The 17,881-nt window shown below is 44.4% G+C and overlaps 2 protein-coding genes across 21 annotated transcripts in view; one reads left to right on the top strand and one right to left on the bottom strand.

Moving 5' to 3' along the window:
- Positions 1-10,618, top strand: part of IQCG (IQ motif containing G) — a 69,731-nt gene extending 59,113 nt beyond the window's left edge. For 4 of the 6 annotated variants that reach the window (XM_033213266.1, XM_033213265.1, XM_033213264.1 and 1 more), the window contains exons 9-11: positions 4,884-5,015; positions 5,918-6,019; positions 8,052-8,702. In XM_033213266.1, the coding sequence (XP_033069157.1) occupies positions 4,884-5,015; positions 5,918-6,019; positions 8,052-8,186 (369 nt within the window). In that variant the 3' untranslated portion in view covers positions 8,187-8,702. Of the gene's footprint in view, positions 1-4,883; positions 5,016-5,917; positions 6,020-8,051 lie in introns of all 6 variants that reach the window. The other 2 variants (XM_033213263.1, XM_033213268.1) reach the window with 2 other exon arrangements.
- Positions 1-17,881, bottom strand: part of LRCH3 (leucine rich repeats and calponin homology domain containing 3) — a 117,648-nt gene that overhangs the window by 7,173 nt on the left and 92,594 nt on the right. For 6 of the 15 annotated variants that reach the window (XM_033213246.1, XM_033213252.1, XM_033213245.1 and 3 more), the window contains one exon: positions 11,903-17,047. The exons of 1 other annotated variant lie outside the window; for it this stretch is intronic. In XM_033213246.1, the coding sequence (XP_033069137.1) occupies positions 16,844-17,047 (204 nt within the window). In that variant the 3' untranslated portion in view covers positions 11,903-16,843. Of the gene's footprint in view, positions 1-815; positions 2,381-11,902; positions 17,048-17,881 lie in introns of those variants that run through there. 8 more of the 15 variants (XM_033213251.1, XM_033213257.1, XM_033213249.1 and 5 more) reach the window with 3 other exon arrangements.

Raw genomic sequence — 17,881 nt, 5'->3', positions numbered from 1 at the left:
GGGTGACACAAGCCCCCTGGTGACCACCACCACTGGGACTGTGCTGGGTCAGACCTGAAGCCAGCACAGCACCTGGCCTCACCTAAGGCCTGCTGTAACCACTACCTGGCTACCGCCTATGTTTGCTCAAGGCCCTAGGACTTTACAATCAGCAGGTGGCAAAGTCAGCCAGGCTTGTGTCCTTCCCTTCAGAGTGGGGAGTCCCCCCAGGCCCTGGGCAGGTCCAGAGATGCTGTCTGGGAGCCAAGGGCTGGAGTCAAAAACCTTAGAAGTCTGCCTTGTGCTCTAAGCTCCTGCAGCTAAGCTGGCCTTCAAGCCACAAGACAAAGTCCTTCCTACTCTTCCATCTGCTTTCCACATGCAGAGGAGCCTCTGCTCGTGGCCATGACCACCACAGGCCCATGGAGAGTGCCGCCAGGCTACCACTGATGTTCACCTAAAGGCCCAAGGACTCTTCGGTCAGCTTGTAGTGAATGCTGCCAGGCCTGGGACTTACTCTTCAGGGGAGTGGGCTACTCTCTTGCCCAGAGCAGGACCAGAAATACCATCCAAGAGTCAAAGCCTTGGGCCGGGGGCGGTGGCTCATGCCTATAATCCCAGCACTTTGGGAGGCTGAGGGGGGTGGATCACCTGAGGTCACAAGTTTGAGACCAACCTGGCTAACATGGTGAAACCCCGTCTCTACTAAAAATACAAAATTAGCCAGGCGTGGTGGCAGGTGCCTGTAATGCCAGCTACTTGGAGGCTGAGGCAGGAGAATCGCTGGAACCCCAGAGGTGGAGGTTGCAGTGAGCCGAGATCATGCCACTGCGCTCCAGCCTGGGTAACAGAGTGAGACTCCATTTCAAAAAAAAAGCGTCAAGGCCTGAACTGGGGACTCCAAGAGCCTCTTGGTGCTCTACCCCATGGTAGCTGAGGTGGCACCTAAGGTGTAAGACAGAGTCCTCTTTTACTTTTTCCTCTGCTTTTTTCAAGCAGGAGTCTCTCACCATAGCCACTACCATGTCTTCGAAGCCAGCACATCTCAGAGTCTTGCCCAAGGCCCATGGTGTGCTCCTGCGAATCACTGCTGGTTATTCAGGGCCAGGGGCTCTTTCGTCAGTAGATGATGAATCCCGCCAGGACTGGGTCCTCCCTACAAGGCAGCGCGTTCCCTTCTGGCCCAAGGTGTGTCTAGAAATGCCACCCAGGAGCTAGGCCTGGAGTAGGGGCCTCATGACTCTGCCCATTGCCCCTATTCTCCTGTGGCTGAGCTGGTATCCAAGATGCAAGACAAAGTCCTCTGTACTCTTCCCTCTCCTCAAACAGCAGAAGGGGAAATCTCTTTTAGAGGCGAGCTGCACTGCCTGAGGTTGGGGCATGGGTGATACAAGCACTCCCTTAACCACCCCGGCTGGTGTCTCACTAGGTCCCAAGTCCCCCAAGGCCACAGGCATCAGGACCAGGACTTGCCTAAGGGTTGTAGTCCTCCTGGCCTAGACCCCCTTTTCAAGTATATTTAGGATCCCAGAGCAGTGTAGCCTGTGATGGTGAGGCTTGCTGGGACTCGGGTCCCACCGCTGGGCTGGGCGGTGCTCCTCTGGCTGGGGCTGGTCTCAACGCTCCCTCCATGGGTGGGCATCACCCGAGTTCAACCCGGTTTTGCTTTCCACTGTGACGGAAGCACTAGGTTCAATGCACAGTCACAGGCGCCGTGCCCTCCCTCCCACAGCTGCTCAGATTCCCACCCTGTGCCATGTGGCTGCTGCCAGGGGATGGAGGAGGGGTGTCGTCAGCAATTCAAAACCGTCTTTCCTACCCTCTTCAGTGCCTTTTCAGCAATACGAAGTTAAACCAGGTACTGCGATTGCTTACCTGATTTTTGGTTCTTATGAAGGTGCGTTTTTGTATAGACAGTTGTCAAACTTAGCGTTCCTGGGTGGCAGGGGTAACTGTCAGTGGAGGCTTCTATTTGGCCATCTCGCTCTGTGCTGCCGCTGCTTCCTTTTTATTAATTTTCATTTTTCTTTTTTTCCTTTTTATATCTCATCTCTCCCTTATTTTGTGTTGTCTTGTGGCATTCTTGGGTAAACATAAGATCAATACCATGGATTTTTAAATTTTTTAAATTTTTCTTTGAGACAGGGGAGCTCACTGTGTTGCCCAGGCTGGTCTTGAACTCCTGGGCTCAAGCAATCCTCCCACCTCAGCCTCCAAGTAGCTGGGATTATAGGCACATGCTACCACAGCCAGCCTCGACTTCCACTTTGTATTTATATATTCCACAAGTGAGATTAACCTATAGGTTTATTTTTTGGTGCTGCTTTGTGGTATTGCTACCAGAGTTCTGCTAGCTTGGCAGCATGAATGGGAAGCTTTTCATCTTTTTATGCTCTGAAACCTAAAAATACAAATAAAACAAACCAGATTATTATGATGATTTTATTTTTTTAGCTAATGCCTTCTTCAGTGAAAACATTATCTGTTCCTTGATAAAATTCAATCATAAAGAATTTTGTCTGGTTATATTTAAGTGGAGCTATTCAACTGTAAAAAAAAGATTATTGATCTTTTATCTCTTTTTGAGTCTTTTTTGTAACTTATGTCTTCCTAGAAAATAATCCATTTCATCTAAACACTGATTTCAAATTTATTAGCATAAAGCTATGCTCTATAGTTTTTGTTTTTTTTACAATTTTAAAGTCCTTTATTTCTGTAGTAATGAAACCTTTTTCATTAATTTTTTTTTTTTTTTTTTTTTTTTTTTTTTTTTTTTTTTGAGACGGAGTCTTGCTCTGTCGCCCAGACTGGAGTGCAGTGGCCGGATCTCAGCTCACTGCAACCTCCGCCTCCCGGGTTCACGCCATTCTCTTGCCTCAGCCTCCCGAGTAGCTGGGACCACAGGCGCCCGCCACCTTGCCTGGCTAATTTTTTGTATTTTTAGTAGAGACGGGGTTTCACCGTGTTAGCCAGGATGGTCTCGATCTCCTGACCTCGTGATCCGCCCGTCTCGGCCTCCCAAAGTGCTGGGATTACAGGCTTGAGCCACCGCGCCCGGCCCATTAATTTTTTTAAAAAGATGTGTCTTCTTTCCTTTTTTCTTACTGAAATTTGTTAAAGGTTTGACCATTTTATTGATCTTTATTTAAAAACCATCTGATACGGTTTGGTTCTGTGTCCCCACCCAAATCTCACCTTGAATGGTAATAGTCCCCCCATGTCAGGGGCATGTAGTTCTCCAGGTAGTTCATAGCTGGATTTTTTTTTTAAGGGGAAAAGTGTTTTTCTTTTCGAGGGTAGTACAATGGGCTCAGTTTTTATGTCCCCCAAATCCATATGTTGAAATCCAAATTCCCAAGGTGATATAGGGTGAAACGCGAATGAATAAGATTAGTGCCCTTAGAAAGAGACCCCAGAGAAAATCCCTTGCCCATTCCGCCAAGTGAAGTCACAGCAAAAAGATGGCAGTCTGGGAAGCAGGCCCTCACCAGACACGGGATTTGCCAGTGCCTTCATTTTGGACTTCCCAGCCTCCAGAACTGTGACAAATCAACTTGTTTATGAGCCGCCCAGTCTCCAGCATTCTGTTATAGCAGCTGGAATCGACTAAGACAAAAGGATTTACCCCAGCTTACTTTTATTGTGATTTTTGATTTGTTTGTAATTAATTTTTCTACTTTATTTTGTTTCCTTATTTTCTTGGATTGACAGAATTTTTCTTGTTCAATTTTTTGCCAAACTCTAGTTATTTGCATGCCATTCTCATAGTTTTGTAATATCTGCATACCACCTGTTACTTATTAATTTTTTTTTTTTTTTGAAATGGAGTTTTGCTCTTGTTGCCCAGGCTGGAGTGCCATGGCCTGATCTTGGCTCACTGCAACTTCCGCCTCCCAGGTTCAAGCGATTCTCCTGCCTCAGCCTCCCGAGTAGCTGGGATTACAGGCGCCCGCCACCACACCCGGCTTTTTTTCCTTTTTTTTGTATTTTTAGTAGAGGTAGGGTTTCACTGTGTTAGCCAGGATGGGCTAAATCTCCTGACCCTGTGATCCGCCCACCTCAGCCTCCCAAAGTGCTGGGATTATAGGCGTGAGCCACCGTGCTGGGCCCTACATTCATTTTCTTTTAGAATTTTGAAGACATTATATCCTTCCTGACTAGGATTTAGTGCTGTCAATCAAAGAGCTATCTGATGCTATTCCTTATCCTTCAGACTTTTCTACATGCCTTTTCTTTCCTCTTCACTGCAACTTCCCTTATCCAGACATCTAGATGACCCTCCTCCCCATTTTTTTTTTTTTTTTTTTTTGAGACGGAGTTTCGCTCTCATTGCCCAGGCTGGAGTGCAATGGCGCGATCTGGGATTACCGCAACCCCCGCCTCCTGGGTTCAAGTGATTCTCCTGCCTCAGCCTCCCACATAGCTGGGATTACAGGCATGCGCCACCACGCCTGGCTAATTTTGTGTTTTTAGTAGAGACGGGGCTTCTCCATGTTGGTCAGACTGGTCTTGAACTCCCGACCTCAGGTGATCCGCCCACCTCGGCCTCCCAAAGTGATGGGATTACAGGTGTGAGCCACCGCACCTGGCCCTCTATTTTTAAATTGACTAACATACAAGTAAAATATATAAGTACTTAGTGTATAGTTTGATGAGCATTTATGTATACACATTCATGTAACCACCACCCGGATAAAGATAGAACATTTACAGCATCCCAAAGTCTCCCTCACACCCCATTCCCAATCAGAAATCCAACTCTCCACCCAGATAAGTAACTACTGTTCTGACTTCTCTCACTATAGAAAGTTTTGCTTATTCTTGAAACTTATGTAAGTGGAATCATACAGTATACAGTGTTTTGTGTCTGCTGAATGCCATGTTTTCGTGTTCTTTCCAAACAGAAGCTGGAGGAGCGGCTGGAGTTCTGGATGCAGAAATATGATAAGGACACAGAAATGAAAGAGAATGAACTCAATGCTCTCAAAGCCACAAAGGCCAGTGGCTTAGCACACCTTCAAGATCTGGCAAAGACGGTAAGGAAGGAATTAGGGCGCTCACTGAGGAGGAAGTGGCAACTAAGCTACAGTAGCTGGGTATTGCTATTTTGAGTCAAAATCTTTTTAGATGCTGCTGTAACACTCCCATAGTGCATACTCTGTCCCAGGTGCTACCCGCACAGCCCCTTGAGACAGATACTGTGATTATTCTTACTTTATGACCTCTGGAGACAGTCAGTGATGATTTCTAACAAGTTTGTGATTATGGTTTCATTATGGAATAAGTGCAGAACTTCCTAGATTTCTTTCAAAAGTCAGCTACTGCTGGGCATGATGGTTCACACCTGTAATCCCAGCACTTTGGGAGGCCGAGGCAAGCAGATCACTTGAGATCAGGAGTTTGAGACAAGCCTGGGTAACATGACAAAACCCCATCTCTACTAAAAATACAAAAATTAGCCATGCATGGTGGCACGTGGCTGTTAATTCCAGCTACTCACGAGGCTGAGGCAGGAGAATCACTTGAACCGGGAGGCGGAGGTTGCAGTGAGCCAAGATTGCGTCACTGCGCTCTAGCCTGGGTGACAGAGTGAGACTCTGTCTCAAAAAACAAAAAAGACAGCTACTATATATCTACATTCTCCCAAAGTTTAAAAAAAATCCATATTGAAGTCATTGATCACACATTAATTCATATTTTATTTTTTAGGAAAGACAGAACTTAAATTTGAATTATTAAAACTGAAAACATTTTGGGAACAATTATAAAGTTAGTATGTGAATATTTACACTCTAGGAATCTATTACTTTTTTTCTTTGGTTTATCTTTCGATGGAGCATGTTTTATTCTGAAATTTTATATGAAAAGTGCAGGGCTGGCTGGGCTACAGCTTAGTCAAGAGAGTAATGTAATAAATGATGAATGTCTATCTTTGCAGATAAGAGAGTGTGAACAGGTCATCACTGAAGATCGTATAGAAAAGGAGAGGAGCAAGAATAAGATAGAACAGGATCTCTTGGAATTAAAGAGCGTCATAAAGGTAAAGAACCATAATCAGTATCTCGCCATAGCTGGCCTAACACTGAGGAACACAAAAGAATTTCTCATTCATTATCCAACGCATCTCAGTATACCAAGGAACTGCAGATCTGAGAAGCATGGACTTTTGTTATTATTAGAATTTGCTGACACAGTCCATGCTGCAGGGAGACGGTTAACATAGAAAAGGATGTGCCCCCAGCTCTTCATCTGAGAAAAAGAGGTGGTTAGCGGTGGAAGCAAAACCTAGGCCAAGAGACGAAATATAAGAATACTATGTCTAACCAAAACCAGCTCTTGACAGAATGATTCCTTTTAATACCCTCCTACTTCTTAAAATCCTGCTTATCCATCAGCCCAGACTATCTGCTGGGTTCTGATACAAGCTGCTTAGGTGAGAAGGATAAGCAGCAAGTTAGAAAAAAATAGAGATATTTTAGTTTCATATGAACTTGTGTATATCAGTGATGATGAAACTGGCAGGTCACAGATCACGTGAAATACTTGTAAGCAAAAACTTAAAGCAGCATCAGCTGGACGGAAACTGTCTGGAGGACAGCCCTTCTCTCTGCAGGCTGAGACCCTAGTGGGTAAACCGTAGTTTGGGTTGTATATTAGGGGTGAACTAAAAGTTTTATATTTACATTCTGGACAGGTATCCAAACCCAAAGTTGAGTTTTCCATAAGGAGTCAGATGTGTAAGTAGCAAGAATTTATCCAGTTTCAATGGTGTTTCCCCATAAAACTTGTCAGTATTCCTGAATTTACAACAGACATGTTAAGAACGAGCTGAAGAGCACGTTTGCTTTTTTTCACTAGTGGATTTGCTTCCAGTCTTTAGGGTTTGGTCTGACTTTAAAGCAGTGGAGACTGTATTGAGAACTGTTATCTAAAAACTAAGACATTCGAGAAAGCTATCTGAATCTTTTTTAAAAGTGCTAGGACAACTGTTCTTTTAAGCAATCACTAAAGATATGAAATGCACAAGCCTGTAAGACTCATCTAGACTTATCTGTGCTTTTTTTTTCCTTTGAGACAGGATCTCACTTTGTCACTCAGGCTGGAGTGCAGTGGTGTAATCTCCGCTCACTACAACCTCTGCTTCCCGGGCTCAAGAGAGCCTCCCGCCTCAGCCTCCCAAACAGCTGGGACTGTAGGCACAAGCCACCAGGCCTGGCTAATTTTTTTTATCTTTTTTGTATTTTGTAGAGATAGGGGCTTGCCATGTTGCCCAAGCTGGTCTTGAACCCTTGAGCTCAAAGCGATCTGCCCACCTCAGCCTCCTAAAGTGCTGGGACTACAGGCGTGAGCCACCGCACCTGGCATCATCTGTGCGTTTTTGGCTGTTTGCTTTTGCCCTTGGCCCAGGTAACTAACATTCTTTTTGGTTCAAATAGCTGCTAGGTATGGGGAACCTGGACTTTCTTCAAGGAAAGCAGTATAAGGAAGTCGGAATTCTTTTTTTTTTTTTTTGAGACGGAGTCTTGCTCTGTCACCCAGGCTGGAGTGCAGTGGCCGAATCTCAGCTCACTGCAAGCTCCGCCTCCCGGGTTCACGCCATTCTCCCGCCTCAGCCTCCGGAGTAGCTGGGACTACAGGCGCCCGCCACCTCGCCCGGCTAGTTTTTTGTATTTTTAGTAGAGATGGGGTTTCACCGTGTTAGCCAGGATGGTCTCGATCTCCTGACCTCGTGATCCACCCGTGTCGGCCTCCCAAAGTGCTGGGATTACAGGCTTGAGCCACCGTGCCCGGCATGGAAGTCGGATTTCTAAGGGTGAAGAAAAAATAGGCCAAATCCAATTCCTTTGATTTTTACTCCTTGAGAACTTCACTCTTGAGTCCATGGCTTAAGTTCCGGGTCCTGCACAACAGGAGAGCATCGCTATAGTGATTACGTCCCTGCCTACTTCCATGTCCTGGAGAGAGACTGCTTGTCAGACAGAAGTTACTTTATTCAACAGTCCCTTTATGTGGAAAGAATGCAGCTCGTCAGGCATACAATACGTTGTGCTCACTCCCCTTTTCTCTTCCAGCTCCAGGCCTGGTGGCGAGGCACTATGATACGGAGAGAAATTGGTGGTTTCAAGATGCCTAAAGACAAAGTTGATAGCAAGGATTCAAAAGGAAAAGGCAAAGGCAAGGATAAGAGGAGAGGCAAGAAGAAGTGACCAAGTTCTCTTCTGTCTTTCCCTCTGGTATTCTGGAGGTGAGAAGGACTTACGAGAGTTAAGAAACACCTGGTACCATCAAAGATGACTCATCTACAGGTTGTTTCCATTGAGACTTTCCCAGGGAAACCTGATTTCACTAGGCCTGATAATTTCACTGGGCCTGTTAATTTCACTCTGCCTGTTACCTGGGTTTTCAAACCCTGATTTAGGATTATACCATTGACTTAGGGCTTCCTCACACCTTGCTGGGAAGAAGAGTTTCTGGTAGTCCTGTGAAGATTCATTCTTTCTCTTTCTCAGCGAACAAAGCAGTTCACTGGCTTAGTTACAGTGACGCATGAAAACTTCAGTAATTCCTGTAATGTCTGATTCTGATTTTACCCAATTTGTAGTGAAAAAACTCTTATAAGCAAAAGTATTCAGTAGGAATTACCAGATGATGTTATTAGCTGTCCAGCATAATATATACACAGTAAAGTTTTAATAAATGTTGGTTCCTGCCTGCCTTTTAGATTTATCGTCACTCTGGTGTTTTTCTTGGGGTGAAAATGGCATGGAACACATAACCAGTTATAAGCTGCTTCAGCAACTTTTCTAGGAAACAGGATACAAATTATAAATACAAGCTAGAAATAGGATGTTAGGATATACAACTTTACAAACTGCAAAGATGGGACACAGGTTCTCTGGAAGGCTGGTTTGGAATACTTCTGACAAGTGAGACACTAGGGCCAATACCTGCTCTGCTTACTCAACAATCCCCACTTTATGGCGTGTTAAGATGAAAAGAAATAAGGGGTGTGAAAATATCTAACCTGTGCCTGGCAAATAGGAAAGCTGTCAGTCTCCCTCTTCTAGAAAAAAATGAGCCCACCAGATCATGCTTGCCTTGATGAGTCAAAACAATGCCTTGTGATGCCAAAGGTTTCCAAGAGAAAAGTTGTCCTGATATGTCACATACATTTCATGAATTAAGCCTTCTATCTACCTAACTCCAAATAAAGCAGTCTTGATATCTGTACTTCCTTAAGAAAATCAACTTGATCTCAAAAGACTGTCCCCATTTCCACTGACACTCCTTCTGGAAAGGAGGTGCCCTTCCCTTGATTCACTTTTGCCAAGGGAGCCACCCCTCAGGTATGAACACTCTCCAATCAGCTTTTATTACATGCCACTGACGTGTTGGCTTTTATTTTAATGTCAACATATAAAGTGGCATACAGGCAATTTAAAATAACATACATGATACTGACATATTTATACTTAGAACTTATGCAATGTATTTACAGACATACAAATATAGGCCAATGTTTTACAAAATCTTTCACTAATTACATGTTTACAACATTTTCAGAAATAAAACGGAATTTGCTGTAAACCATCTCACTGCACTGTGTATATAGAAAGGCTTCTGAATATCCATGTTTTCATTTCTACAACCATTTAAGTGCTTAGTTTTTACGAATTCATCAAACTCGTGAGCGTAGTCACACATCATTAGTCACCGCTGAGCTGTAGAAAGAGAAATCGCAAACTCCTAGATTAGCTGTATTTTAAAAAGCTCTTCAGGAAAGTGATCTACTACTACGCTCTGTGTTCTAGCAGAATACAAAGGCCCCTCTTCCCATGGGTCGTTTCCAGACCTGGCTATTACAAGAGAACACTGGAGTGCTAAACACAGATTACCAGTCTGAAATTGTGGGAAACCCCTGACAGAAAATCTCTGTAGGTGGCAAGGGCTCTGCTGGGGGGGCTTTCAGCTGCCAACACTGTCAGTGATGGGAATGGTTCTGCTGGGCCGGGGTCTCTCAGCCACCGACACTGTCAGTCAGTGATGGGAAGGGCTCTGCTGGGGGGAACCTCAGCCGCTGACACCATCAGTGATGGGAAGGGCTCTGCTGGGGCGGCTCTCAGCCGCTGACACCGTCAGTGATGGGAAGGGCTCTGCTGGGCCGGGGTCTCTCAGCCGCTGACACCGTCAGTGATGGGAAGGGCTCTGCTGGGGCGGCTCTCAGCCGCTGACACCATCAGTGATGGGAAGGGCTCTGCTGCGGGGGCTCTCAGCCCTCCGACACTGTCAGTGATGGGAAGGGCTCTGCTGGGGCGGCTCTCAGCCACTGACACTGTCGGTGATGGGAAGGGCTCTGCTGGGGCGGCTCTCAGCTGCCGACACTGTCAGTGATGGGAAGGGCTCTGCTTCAGGTCAGGGGAGCCGTGACAAGGTCATCTTCATCTTACACTGGAGTCAAGTGAAGCTAAATGTTAAACCAAATTGTGCTTTCCAATTTTTTAAAAAAAGGTACATACAAAATACTGAATACAAAATTCTCCCAACAAAAGCATCATGATTTGTTTTTGCATCTTGACACCAAAAAGAAATTCATACCTTCATACCTCTGCAGAGGGTTTGAAAACATCAGAGGGTTTGAGAAAAAAAAAAAATTCAATGTATTTGATATTTTTCCTTCAATTATCAGCCAAAACCACACCCAGTTTTTCCTAACAATTCTAATACAAATCTCATTTAGTTTGATAAAAATACATTAATAAGGTTTCATAATATGTGCAAAATTTGAAATAAGCTGAAATTTCCATTTATTCCTATGGGAAAATTACTTGCAAACATGGCAAGTATTTCATTATGTAACGTCTTCTAGAATTATTCCTTGCATAGTATGTTTTTGGTTTTGTTTTTTTTTGGGGGGGGAGCGGGGGGACAGGAGTCTCGCTCTGTCACCCAGGCTGGAGGGCAGTGGTGTGATCTCGGCTCACCGCAACCTTTGCCTTCCAGGTTGAAGCGATTCTCCTGCCTCAGCCTTCTGAGTCGCTGGATTACAGGTGCCCACCACCACGCCAGGCTAATTTTTGTATTTTTAGTAGAGACGGGGTTTCACCATGTTGGCCAGGCTGACCTGCATATGTTAAAAATAATCCTGTCCTTTGCTGAGTTCCATGTCTGGTGGCATATAATTTGGAGACTATACTGAGGCTTAATGCTGACAGATACAGTTTAAAAATACACACAGCTAAATTCTCAACAAGTTTTATAAGGGTTGGTGGGTCTGTTGGGAACTATAAATATAATGGGGTCTGGCTCTAAGCACTTACATAAAGACATTTTACTTTCATTCTATAAGATTGGGCATTGAGCTTAGATGTTTTAAGTTATACAATTTATTTTATTTTGAGAGATGGGGTCTCACACTCTGTTGCCCAGGCTGGAGTGCAGTGGTGCAGCCATGACTCACTGTAGCCTCGACCTCCCAGGCTCAAGTGATCCTCCCACCTCAGCCTCCTGAGTAGCTGGGAGTACAGGCATGTGCCACCATGCCTGGCTTTTTTTTTTTTTCCCCCAATTTTTGGGAGACAGACAGGGTCTTGCTATATTGCCCAGGCTGCTCTCAAACTCCTGGGCTCAAGTGATCCTCCTGCCTTGGCCTCCCAAAGTGCTGGGATTACAGGCGTGAGCCACCGCGCCCAGGCCGTTACACAACTTTAAACCTGGTCAAGTGGTAATGTTCTGATGAATCTGTTTCTCTGCAAGAACAAGGAAGAAAACATTACTTTGACCAGGTACTCAACATGATTTGATCCAAAGCTACTTTTAGATGCTACATTTACCTGATAAAAAGAGGAATAACATTATGTCCAAATGGATGCATTGGTAAAGAAAATCCAGAACAGTTAACAACTATAGAAACAAAATACATAACTAATATCTTCCACTTACTTTATTTACTTGTTTTACAAAGGCAGTGAACACCAGAATATATCACCAACAACTAAGAGGGGTTCAAAATGCAGGGGAAGGAAAACCCAACTAGCTGAAACTTGAATAAAAGCTCCTGTGTGGTGTTGAGCCCTTGGGCCCTTTTCCTCCACCCATAATTGAGTATATAAAGGCACTAGTGGTGGAGCCAGATGGGGCGCGTTTTTTTTTTTTTGAGATGGAGTTTTGCTTTTGTTGCCCAGGCTGGGGTGCAGTGGCACGATCTTGGCTCATCACAACCTCCGCCTCCTGGGTTCAAGTGATTCTCCTGCCTCAGCCTCCCGAGTAGCTGGGATTACAGGCACGAGCCACCACACCTGGCTAATTTTGTATTTCTGGTAGAGACAGGGTTTCTCCATGTTGGTCAGGCTGTTCTCAAACTCCGAACTTCAGGTGATTTGCCCACTTCAGCCTCCCAAAGTGCTGAGATTACAGGCGTGAACCACCACACACAGCTAGGAAGTTGTTTTTAAGATGCCATAAGTGCTTTAATTCAGCCACAGAAACTGGCAGTTACCTGAAAGAAATGTAAGAAACTAGGCTTTCCCGAGCTCGAAGTGTATGTGCTGTGACTGCAACATGTCTGCAGGCCCAGGTGTCCACGGAGCAGCGTGAGGAGGGTGGGGAGGGTGAGGAGGCTGGGAAGGATGGGGAGGGAGGCTCAGTGAGACCAAAGCAGGCGACACACAGCAGTGTGCTATCAGATTAAGGATTTGGAACCTGTGTATAGAGGGCTTGTTTATAATATCTAGATAACAGGATGACATAGAACCATCCTCTATGATGGACTGGAGTTGAAGGGAGGCCTAGAACACTGACCTTAAATACAACTGTATCTGTTTCACTGTTTTACTATGCAAAATTTGGGCCGGGCCCAGTGGCTCACTCCAGTAATCCCAGCACTTTGGGAGGCCAAGGCAGACCAGCCTGGGCAATACGGCGAGACCCCCACTCTTAGAAAAAAAAGACTCTGCAAAATCTAGGCCTTCTGTATTATTTTTGTTTTGCCTTTGACAGAATAGTCCAGCTCCTCATAATACAGCTTTTGATTTTAAATGTGGGTGAAAAATGCAGTGGGGCCATTACCCTCCCCCACCAAACATACAAATATCTAGCTTTGAACAGTGGTTTCCACTACATGAAAAACATGTGCAATGGGCAGGCGCAGTGGCCACGCCTGTAATCCCAGCACTTTGGGAGGCCGAGGCGGGTGGATCACTTGCAGTCAGGAGTTTGAGACCAGTCTGGCCAACATGGCAAAACCCCATCTCTACTAAAAATACAAAAAAATTAGCCAGGCATGGTGGTGGGCACCTGTTGTCCCAGCTACTGGGGAGGCTGAGGCAAGAGAATCGCTTGAGCCCGGGAGGCAGAGGTTGCAGTGAGCCGAGATCGCGCCACTGCACTCCAGCCTGGTGACTGAGCGGAACTCCTTCTCAAACAAAAACATGTGCAATGGTTGTTGAAAATGCAGATTCCTAGGCCTTACCCCAGACCTCCTGAATGTGAATCTGTATTTTAACAAACACTCCAGGAGATTCGAACGAACAACCAAGTTTAGAAACCAGCAGACCAGCTGTCTTGAGAGCAGGTAAAAACAACGGCACAGCATGCTGGTGCCTAACGCAGAAGATGTGCTTTCTGGTGTGTGAAATGAGCCTGCTCTCCAGGAAAACACAGCCAGGTCAGGTGTCGGGTTTTCAGTAACGGAAGACGTTTCATCTGAGAAAACCAATGGTGTCTTCATAAAAAAAATTCAATGGAAATGGATATAACCTCCCCTAAAATGGAGAAACGATGCAAAATATTCCTGTTAGGAATCATGGAAACAGTCCCTTCTGAGAACACATAAGAGCTTTGTTTAAGCAGACAGCTGGCAGCAGCAATCACGTTGTCCTGTTCCTTGTTTTGGCCAGGCCAGTGGCCTAAGGTCTTGGGAATCCTTAAACAGCAGATAACTGGTGCTGCTGTTGCTTGGGTGGGGCAAGTTCCAGGAGAGCCTGGACCGTCACTGCAACCTGGCTCAAACCTTTCTCTTCTAAAATGTGGAGAGGCAAACATAATTGCTCCTGAAATGGGACAACGCAACACACAAACAAAAAGAAAATCAATGAGTTTCACAGAACCGAAAGGAAAAAGCAAGCACTTCTCCCCTTCATAATAATCAATGAAGACAGGAAAATGTAGTACCTGGGAAACCGACCTCAGTGGAAATCTGAGTGAGATACAGATGGTGTCTGACACTCACTGTCACTTTATTAATACAACTAAAAGTACATACAGATCATTTTCAAAATTGGGAAACTGACAAGTAGCGTATATTTATACATACAGCAGAGGAAAAACACTACTGCAGTGTAAAAGCAACATCCTTTATCTCTGATGAATAAAAGGCCAATGCAGATCTATAAAATAGGAAATGTGAAAAATAGAAAAACAATTCCACGCTACCAGATGGCTCAAGACCGAAACATTTACACTTTAGGAGAAAGCACTTTGTAAGTTCCCTACCACAGGAATGCAAGATAGTTTGAAAACATAACTCAGCCTGCATGAGTTCTACACTGTCTGCATTATAATCCTGACTATGAAAACCAGGGTTCCCAGACCAGGCAGGGCAAGAAACTCAGCGTATCCTGAGCTCTTGAGATTTAGATGTGTTTGAGAAACTTCCCCCTAATTTGAATAATTCATGGAAGGGCCTGTCTGAATTAAAAATCTGAATTACAGAATTAAAAAGAAATAGTATTTGAAAATGTAAAATATTTAATATCCTGGTATTTAACAGCCTGAATTATTCCAGGAAACTACTACATAAGCTTAGGCAAGAATATGTTGATTACCAACATCTGTAAAGTGTTTACAATGTTTGCTTAAGGAAGTTAAGGAATACATCGAGTGTGTGCGTATCATTAATTTGTTAGGTTAATCCTTTCTTGTGAGAGAAAAAGGCAAATCTTAAGAACAGCACTTATCACTGGCTTTCTGTTAAGAGTAAATATTCAGAAAGAAAAGAGATTGCTCTTACAAAGAACAGAATATAGGAATTCTGGCTCCACTAAAAAAGATTATACATGTTTGTTAAAGAAGACAACTCGTTTTTTTTTTGTTTTTTTTTTTTTGCTTTTCATTGAGACGATATTACTACGAAATTTTACAAAACCAGTTACAATAAAATATATAACAAGTATTTATTTTTGAGGCAGTTACTGGTACTTGTGCTTACTTTTTATTTAATACTTATCTTGATGAAATGAGGTAACTGTAATCTTTTGATCTAATAAAACTAGCAACTTTGTAGAAATACTGAGTGCAACTGCATGTCTAGATAAATTATTTTTAAAATGAACCTGCTGAGTGTTTTGTTTTGCTGTCGGAAGAGACGTGCTTTCTCCACGGCCGATTCCCGGATCTCTTCCTCTCAGCAGAGCCCTAGGACCTGTGTGGCCTGGGTTTACTCAGAAGCCTATGCTTTCTAGAGCACACCTGCCTTCCAGCTGGGCTAGAGGGAGTGCTGTGTGTTCTCAAGAAAATGTACAATTACAACCCTAAACCATGAGAGCCTGTATGTGTGTTTAACAGGTGTTCCAACTCTGAGACATCTTAAAAATAAAACCAACCCAACTCCCCAAAGTCTGAAAGGCACCTACTAACACAGAAAACTGAAGTTTTCATCATCACAGTGTTGAGTGTTTGAGCATTCACAGTGAACAGTCTTTTCACCTGTGAAAATAGCTGTCCCATTTCATATGGAAGAAAACCAAACCAATGAGCCTCTCAGGCTGAATTCTACAACTGCATGTCGTGCTCCTCACGATCTCTTCGCATACTTGAGTTCATTCTTTATCCCAATTTTGTTAACACAGTTCAGAAGTGTCCTGAATATTCAGAAACACCACTTATGAAATTAGAATCTAACCGCAATTATAAAGTAGTTTCCAGCATTAATGTCTAGCAGCTTTTAAATGCTAAGCATTCTGAAAGAACCAGACAGTACTCACTGCCTTGAGTACAGAACAGGGACTGCTGCGCTACTACTTCTCCTGCTACAGTTTCACTATTAGGAAGGTTGGAAATCACACAAACTCCAATTTTAAACAGAATGCTGGGAGTGAGCCTCAGTTACACATAACAAACACAGTCAATCTGGACAGGTGCCCACCCTGAGAGGCCAGCTCCAGCCCATCTGCTCGTGTGCACCACGTGCAACGTATGGATTGGGCTCAGAATAGCAGTCTAGGAAATCCACATGATCTTTAAACTGAACATTCTGACCAAACTAAAATTATTAAAATTATGGCCAATACCTTCCAAACGTCCAGACCGCAAATGCTTAGACGGCCCTGTGCCTACCCACAAAGGGAGGACTCAGGATTTCAGGACACAGTTCAAAGCGGAAACCTAAGTGACCGCGCACTGCCAGAACCAGAAAAGGCACGATGATCTTCCTCACGAGCAGCTGCCGAAAAGGTTCAGTCACTCCACAATGTCAACACTTGTGCCGAGACATGGAAAAACGGCCAGATGGGAGTTGTATTGTGTGACTTGGAAATAAAGCTCTACATGTCATATTCGAAGTACAAGTTCAGAATTGTATTAGTAAAAATGCTTCAGCGTTTACGGGAAGAGAGACAAGGCCACAGGCCAGGAGAATGGGTGCATGACCAGGAGAAAAAGATGCTGGTCTCTTACTCTGTCAGCAAAATGTCTACTAATGCGACGGGCTGCACATCTGCAAATGCAAGGAAAGGATCTGTCTCCTTTACCGGTGAGCTCTTTGAGGGCCAGTGGGGAGAAAAAGCACTTATATAAATAATTCTGAATGACAAACAAACCTCCTTTACCCAGCACAGGAGTGAGGTGGAAGTCACCGGAGTGCAATCTTTCAGCTAGAGGGGAAGAGCCAGTAGTAAAACATACAGAGAGTTAACATGACAGTGCAGTAAAATGCCACAAAACCCAGAAGCTGGATAGAGAGACAGACAAAACTGGATTCTTCTGAGTGTGCCCCAAGAGAAAGTAGTGTTTCAACAGTTCTTTTAACGCTGAGGTTTAGCTGAAGGATGTCGGAAGGGGAACAAAGATTGTCCTGTCCAAAGTGTGAGCAGGAAAGGAAAACAGAAAAACAAAGTCAGTGGATCAGAAATGCAGATCTGAGTATAGAATTCAATATGATCATCTCAGTCATATTCACATATACACATCCTGTAACATTTTTACTTTGAGGAACACAAATAAAACGCCGAAAACCCAAACTATAAAGAATCTTCTATATGCTGAGCTGGATCTTACTACTATACAGCAGAATAAAATTTGCGTGTTGGTGACTAGTCTGAACATTACGAATACAATACACAGGCCGGACGCGGTGGCTCACAGCTATAATCCCAGCACTCTGGAAGGCTGAGGTGGGCGGATTACGAGGTCAAGAGATCGAGACCATACTGGCTAACATGGTGAAACCTCGTCTCTACTAAAAATACAAAAAGTAAGCCGGGCGTGGTGGCGGGCGCCTGTAGTCCCAGCTACTCAGGAGGCTGAGGCAGGAGAATGGTGTGAACCCGGGAGGCAGAGCTTGCAGTGAGCTGGGATCGCACCACTGCACTCCAGCCTGGGTGACAGAGCGAGACTCCATCAAAAAAAAAAAAAAAAAAAAAACCAATACAATACACAGAAGTGGATGTTGGTTTAGGGTCATGTGAGGCCTGAAAGTAGTGAGGTGTGTGTGAAGCAACGTCTTTCCTGACTCATTCTTCTCTATTAAAAAAAAAAGAGTAGGTCAGAAAGCAAGGACAAAAACTGCAGAAGCTGAGGTGAGGGACGTTTTCAGAGAAAGCCAGGTGCATCAAAAAGGTTCAAAGACTGAGGAAAGCCCCATGATCCGGATGCAGTTTATTACCTAGAAGCCAAACGCGTTCAATGA

This window comes from Trachypithecus francoisi, unplaced genomic scaffold (genome assembly GCF_009764315.1).
Source record: "Trachypithecus francoisi isolate TF-2019V2 unplaced genomic scaffold, Tfra_2.0 Lachesis_group0, whole genome shotgun sequence".
In the NCBI taxonomy this organism is placed as follows: Eukaryota; Metazoa; Chordata; class Mammalia; order Primates; family Cercopithecidae; genus Trachypithecus; species Trachypithecus francoisi.
The sequence above is the reverse complement of the archived record's forward strand: the minus strand, read 5'-3'. Positions and strand labels throughout refer to the sequence as shown.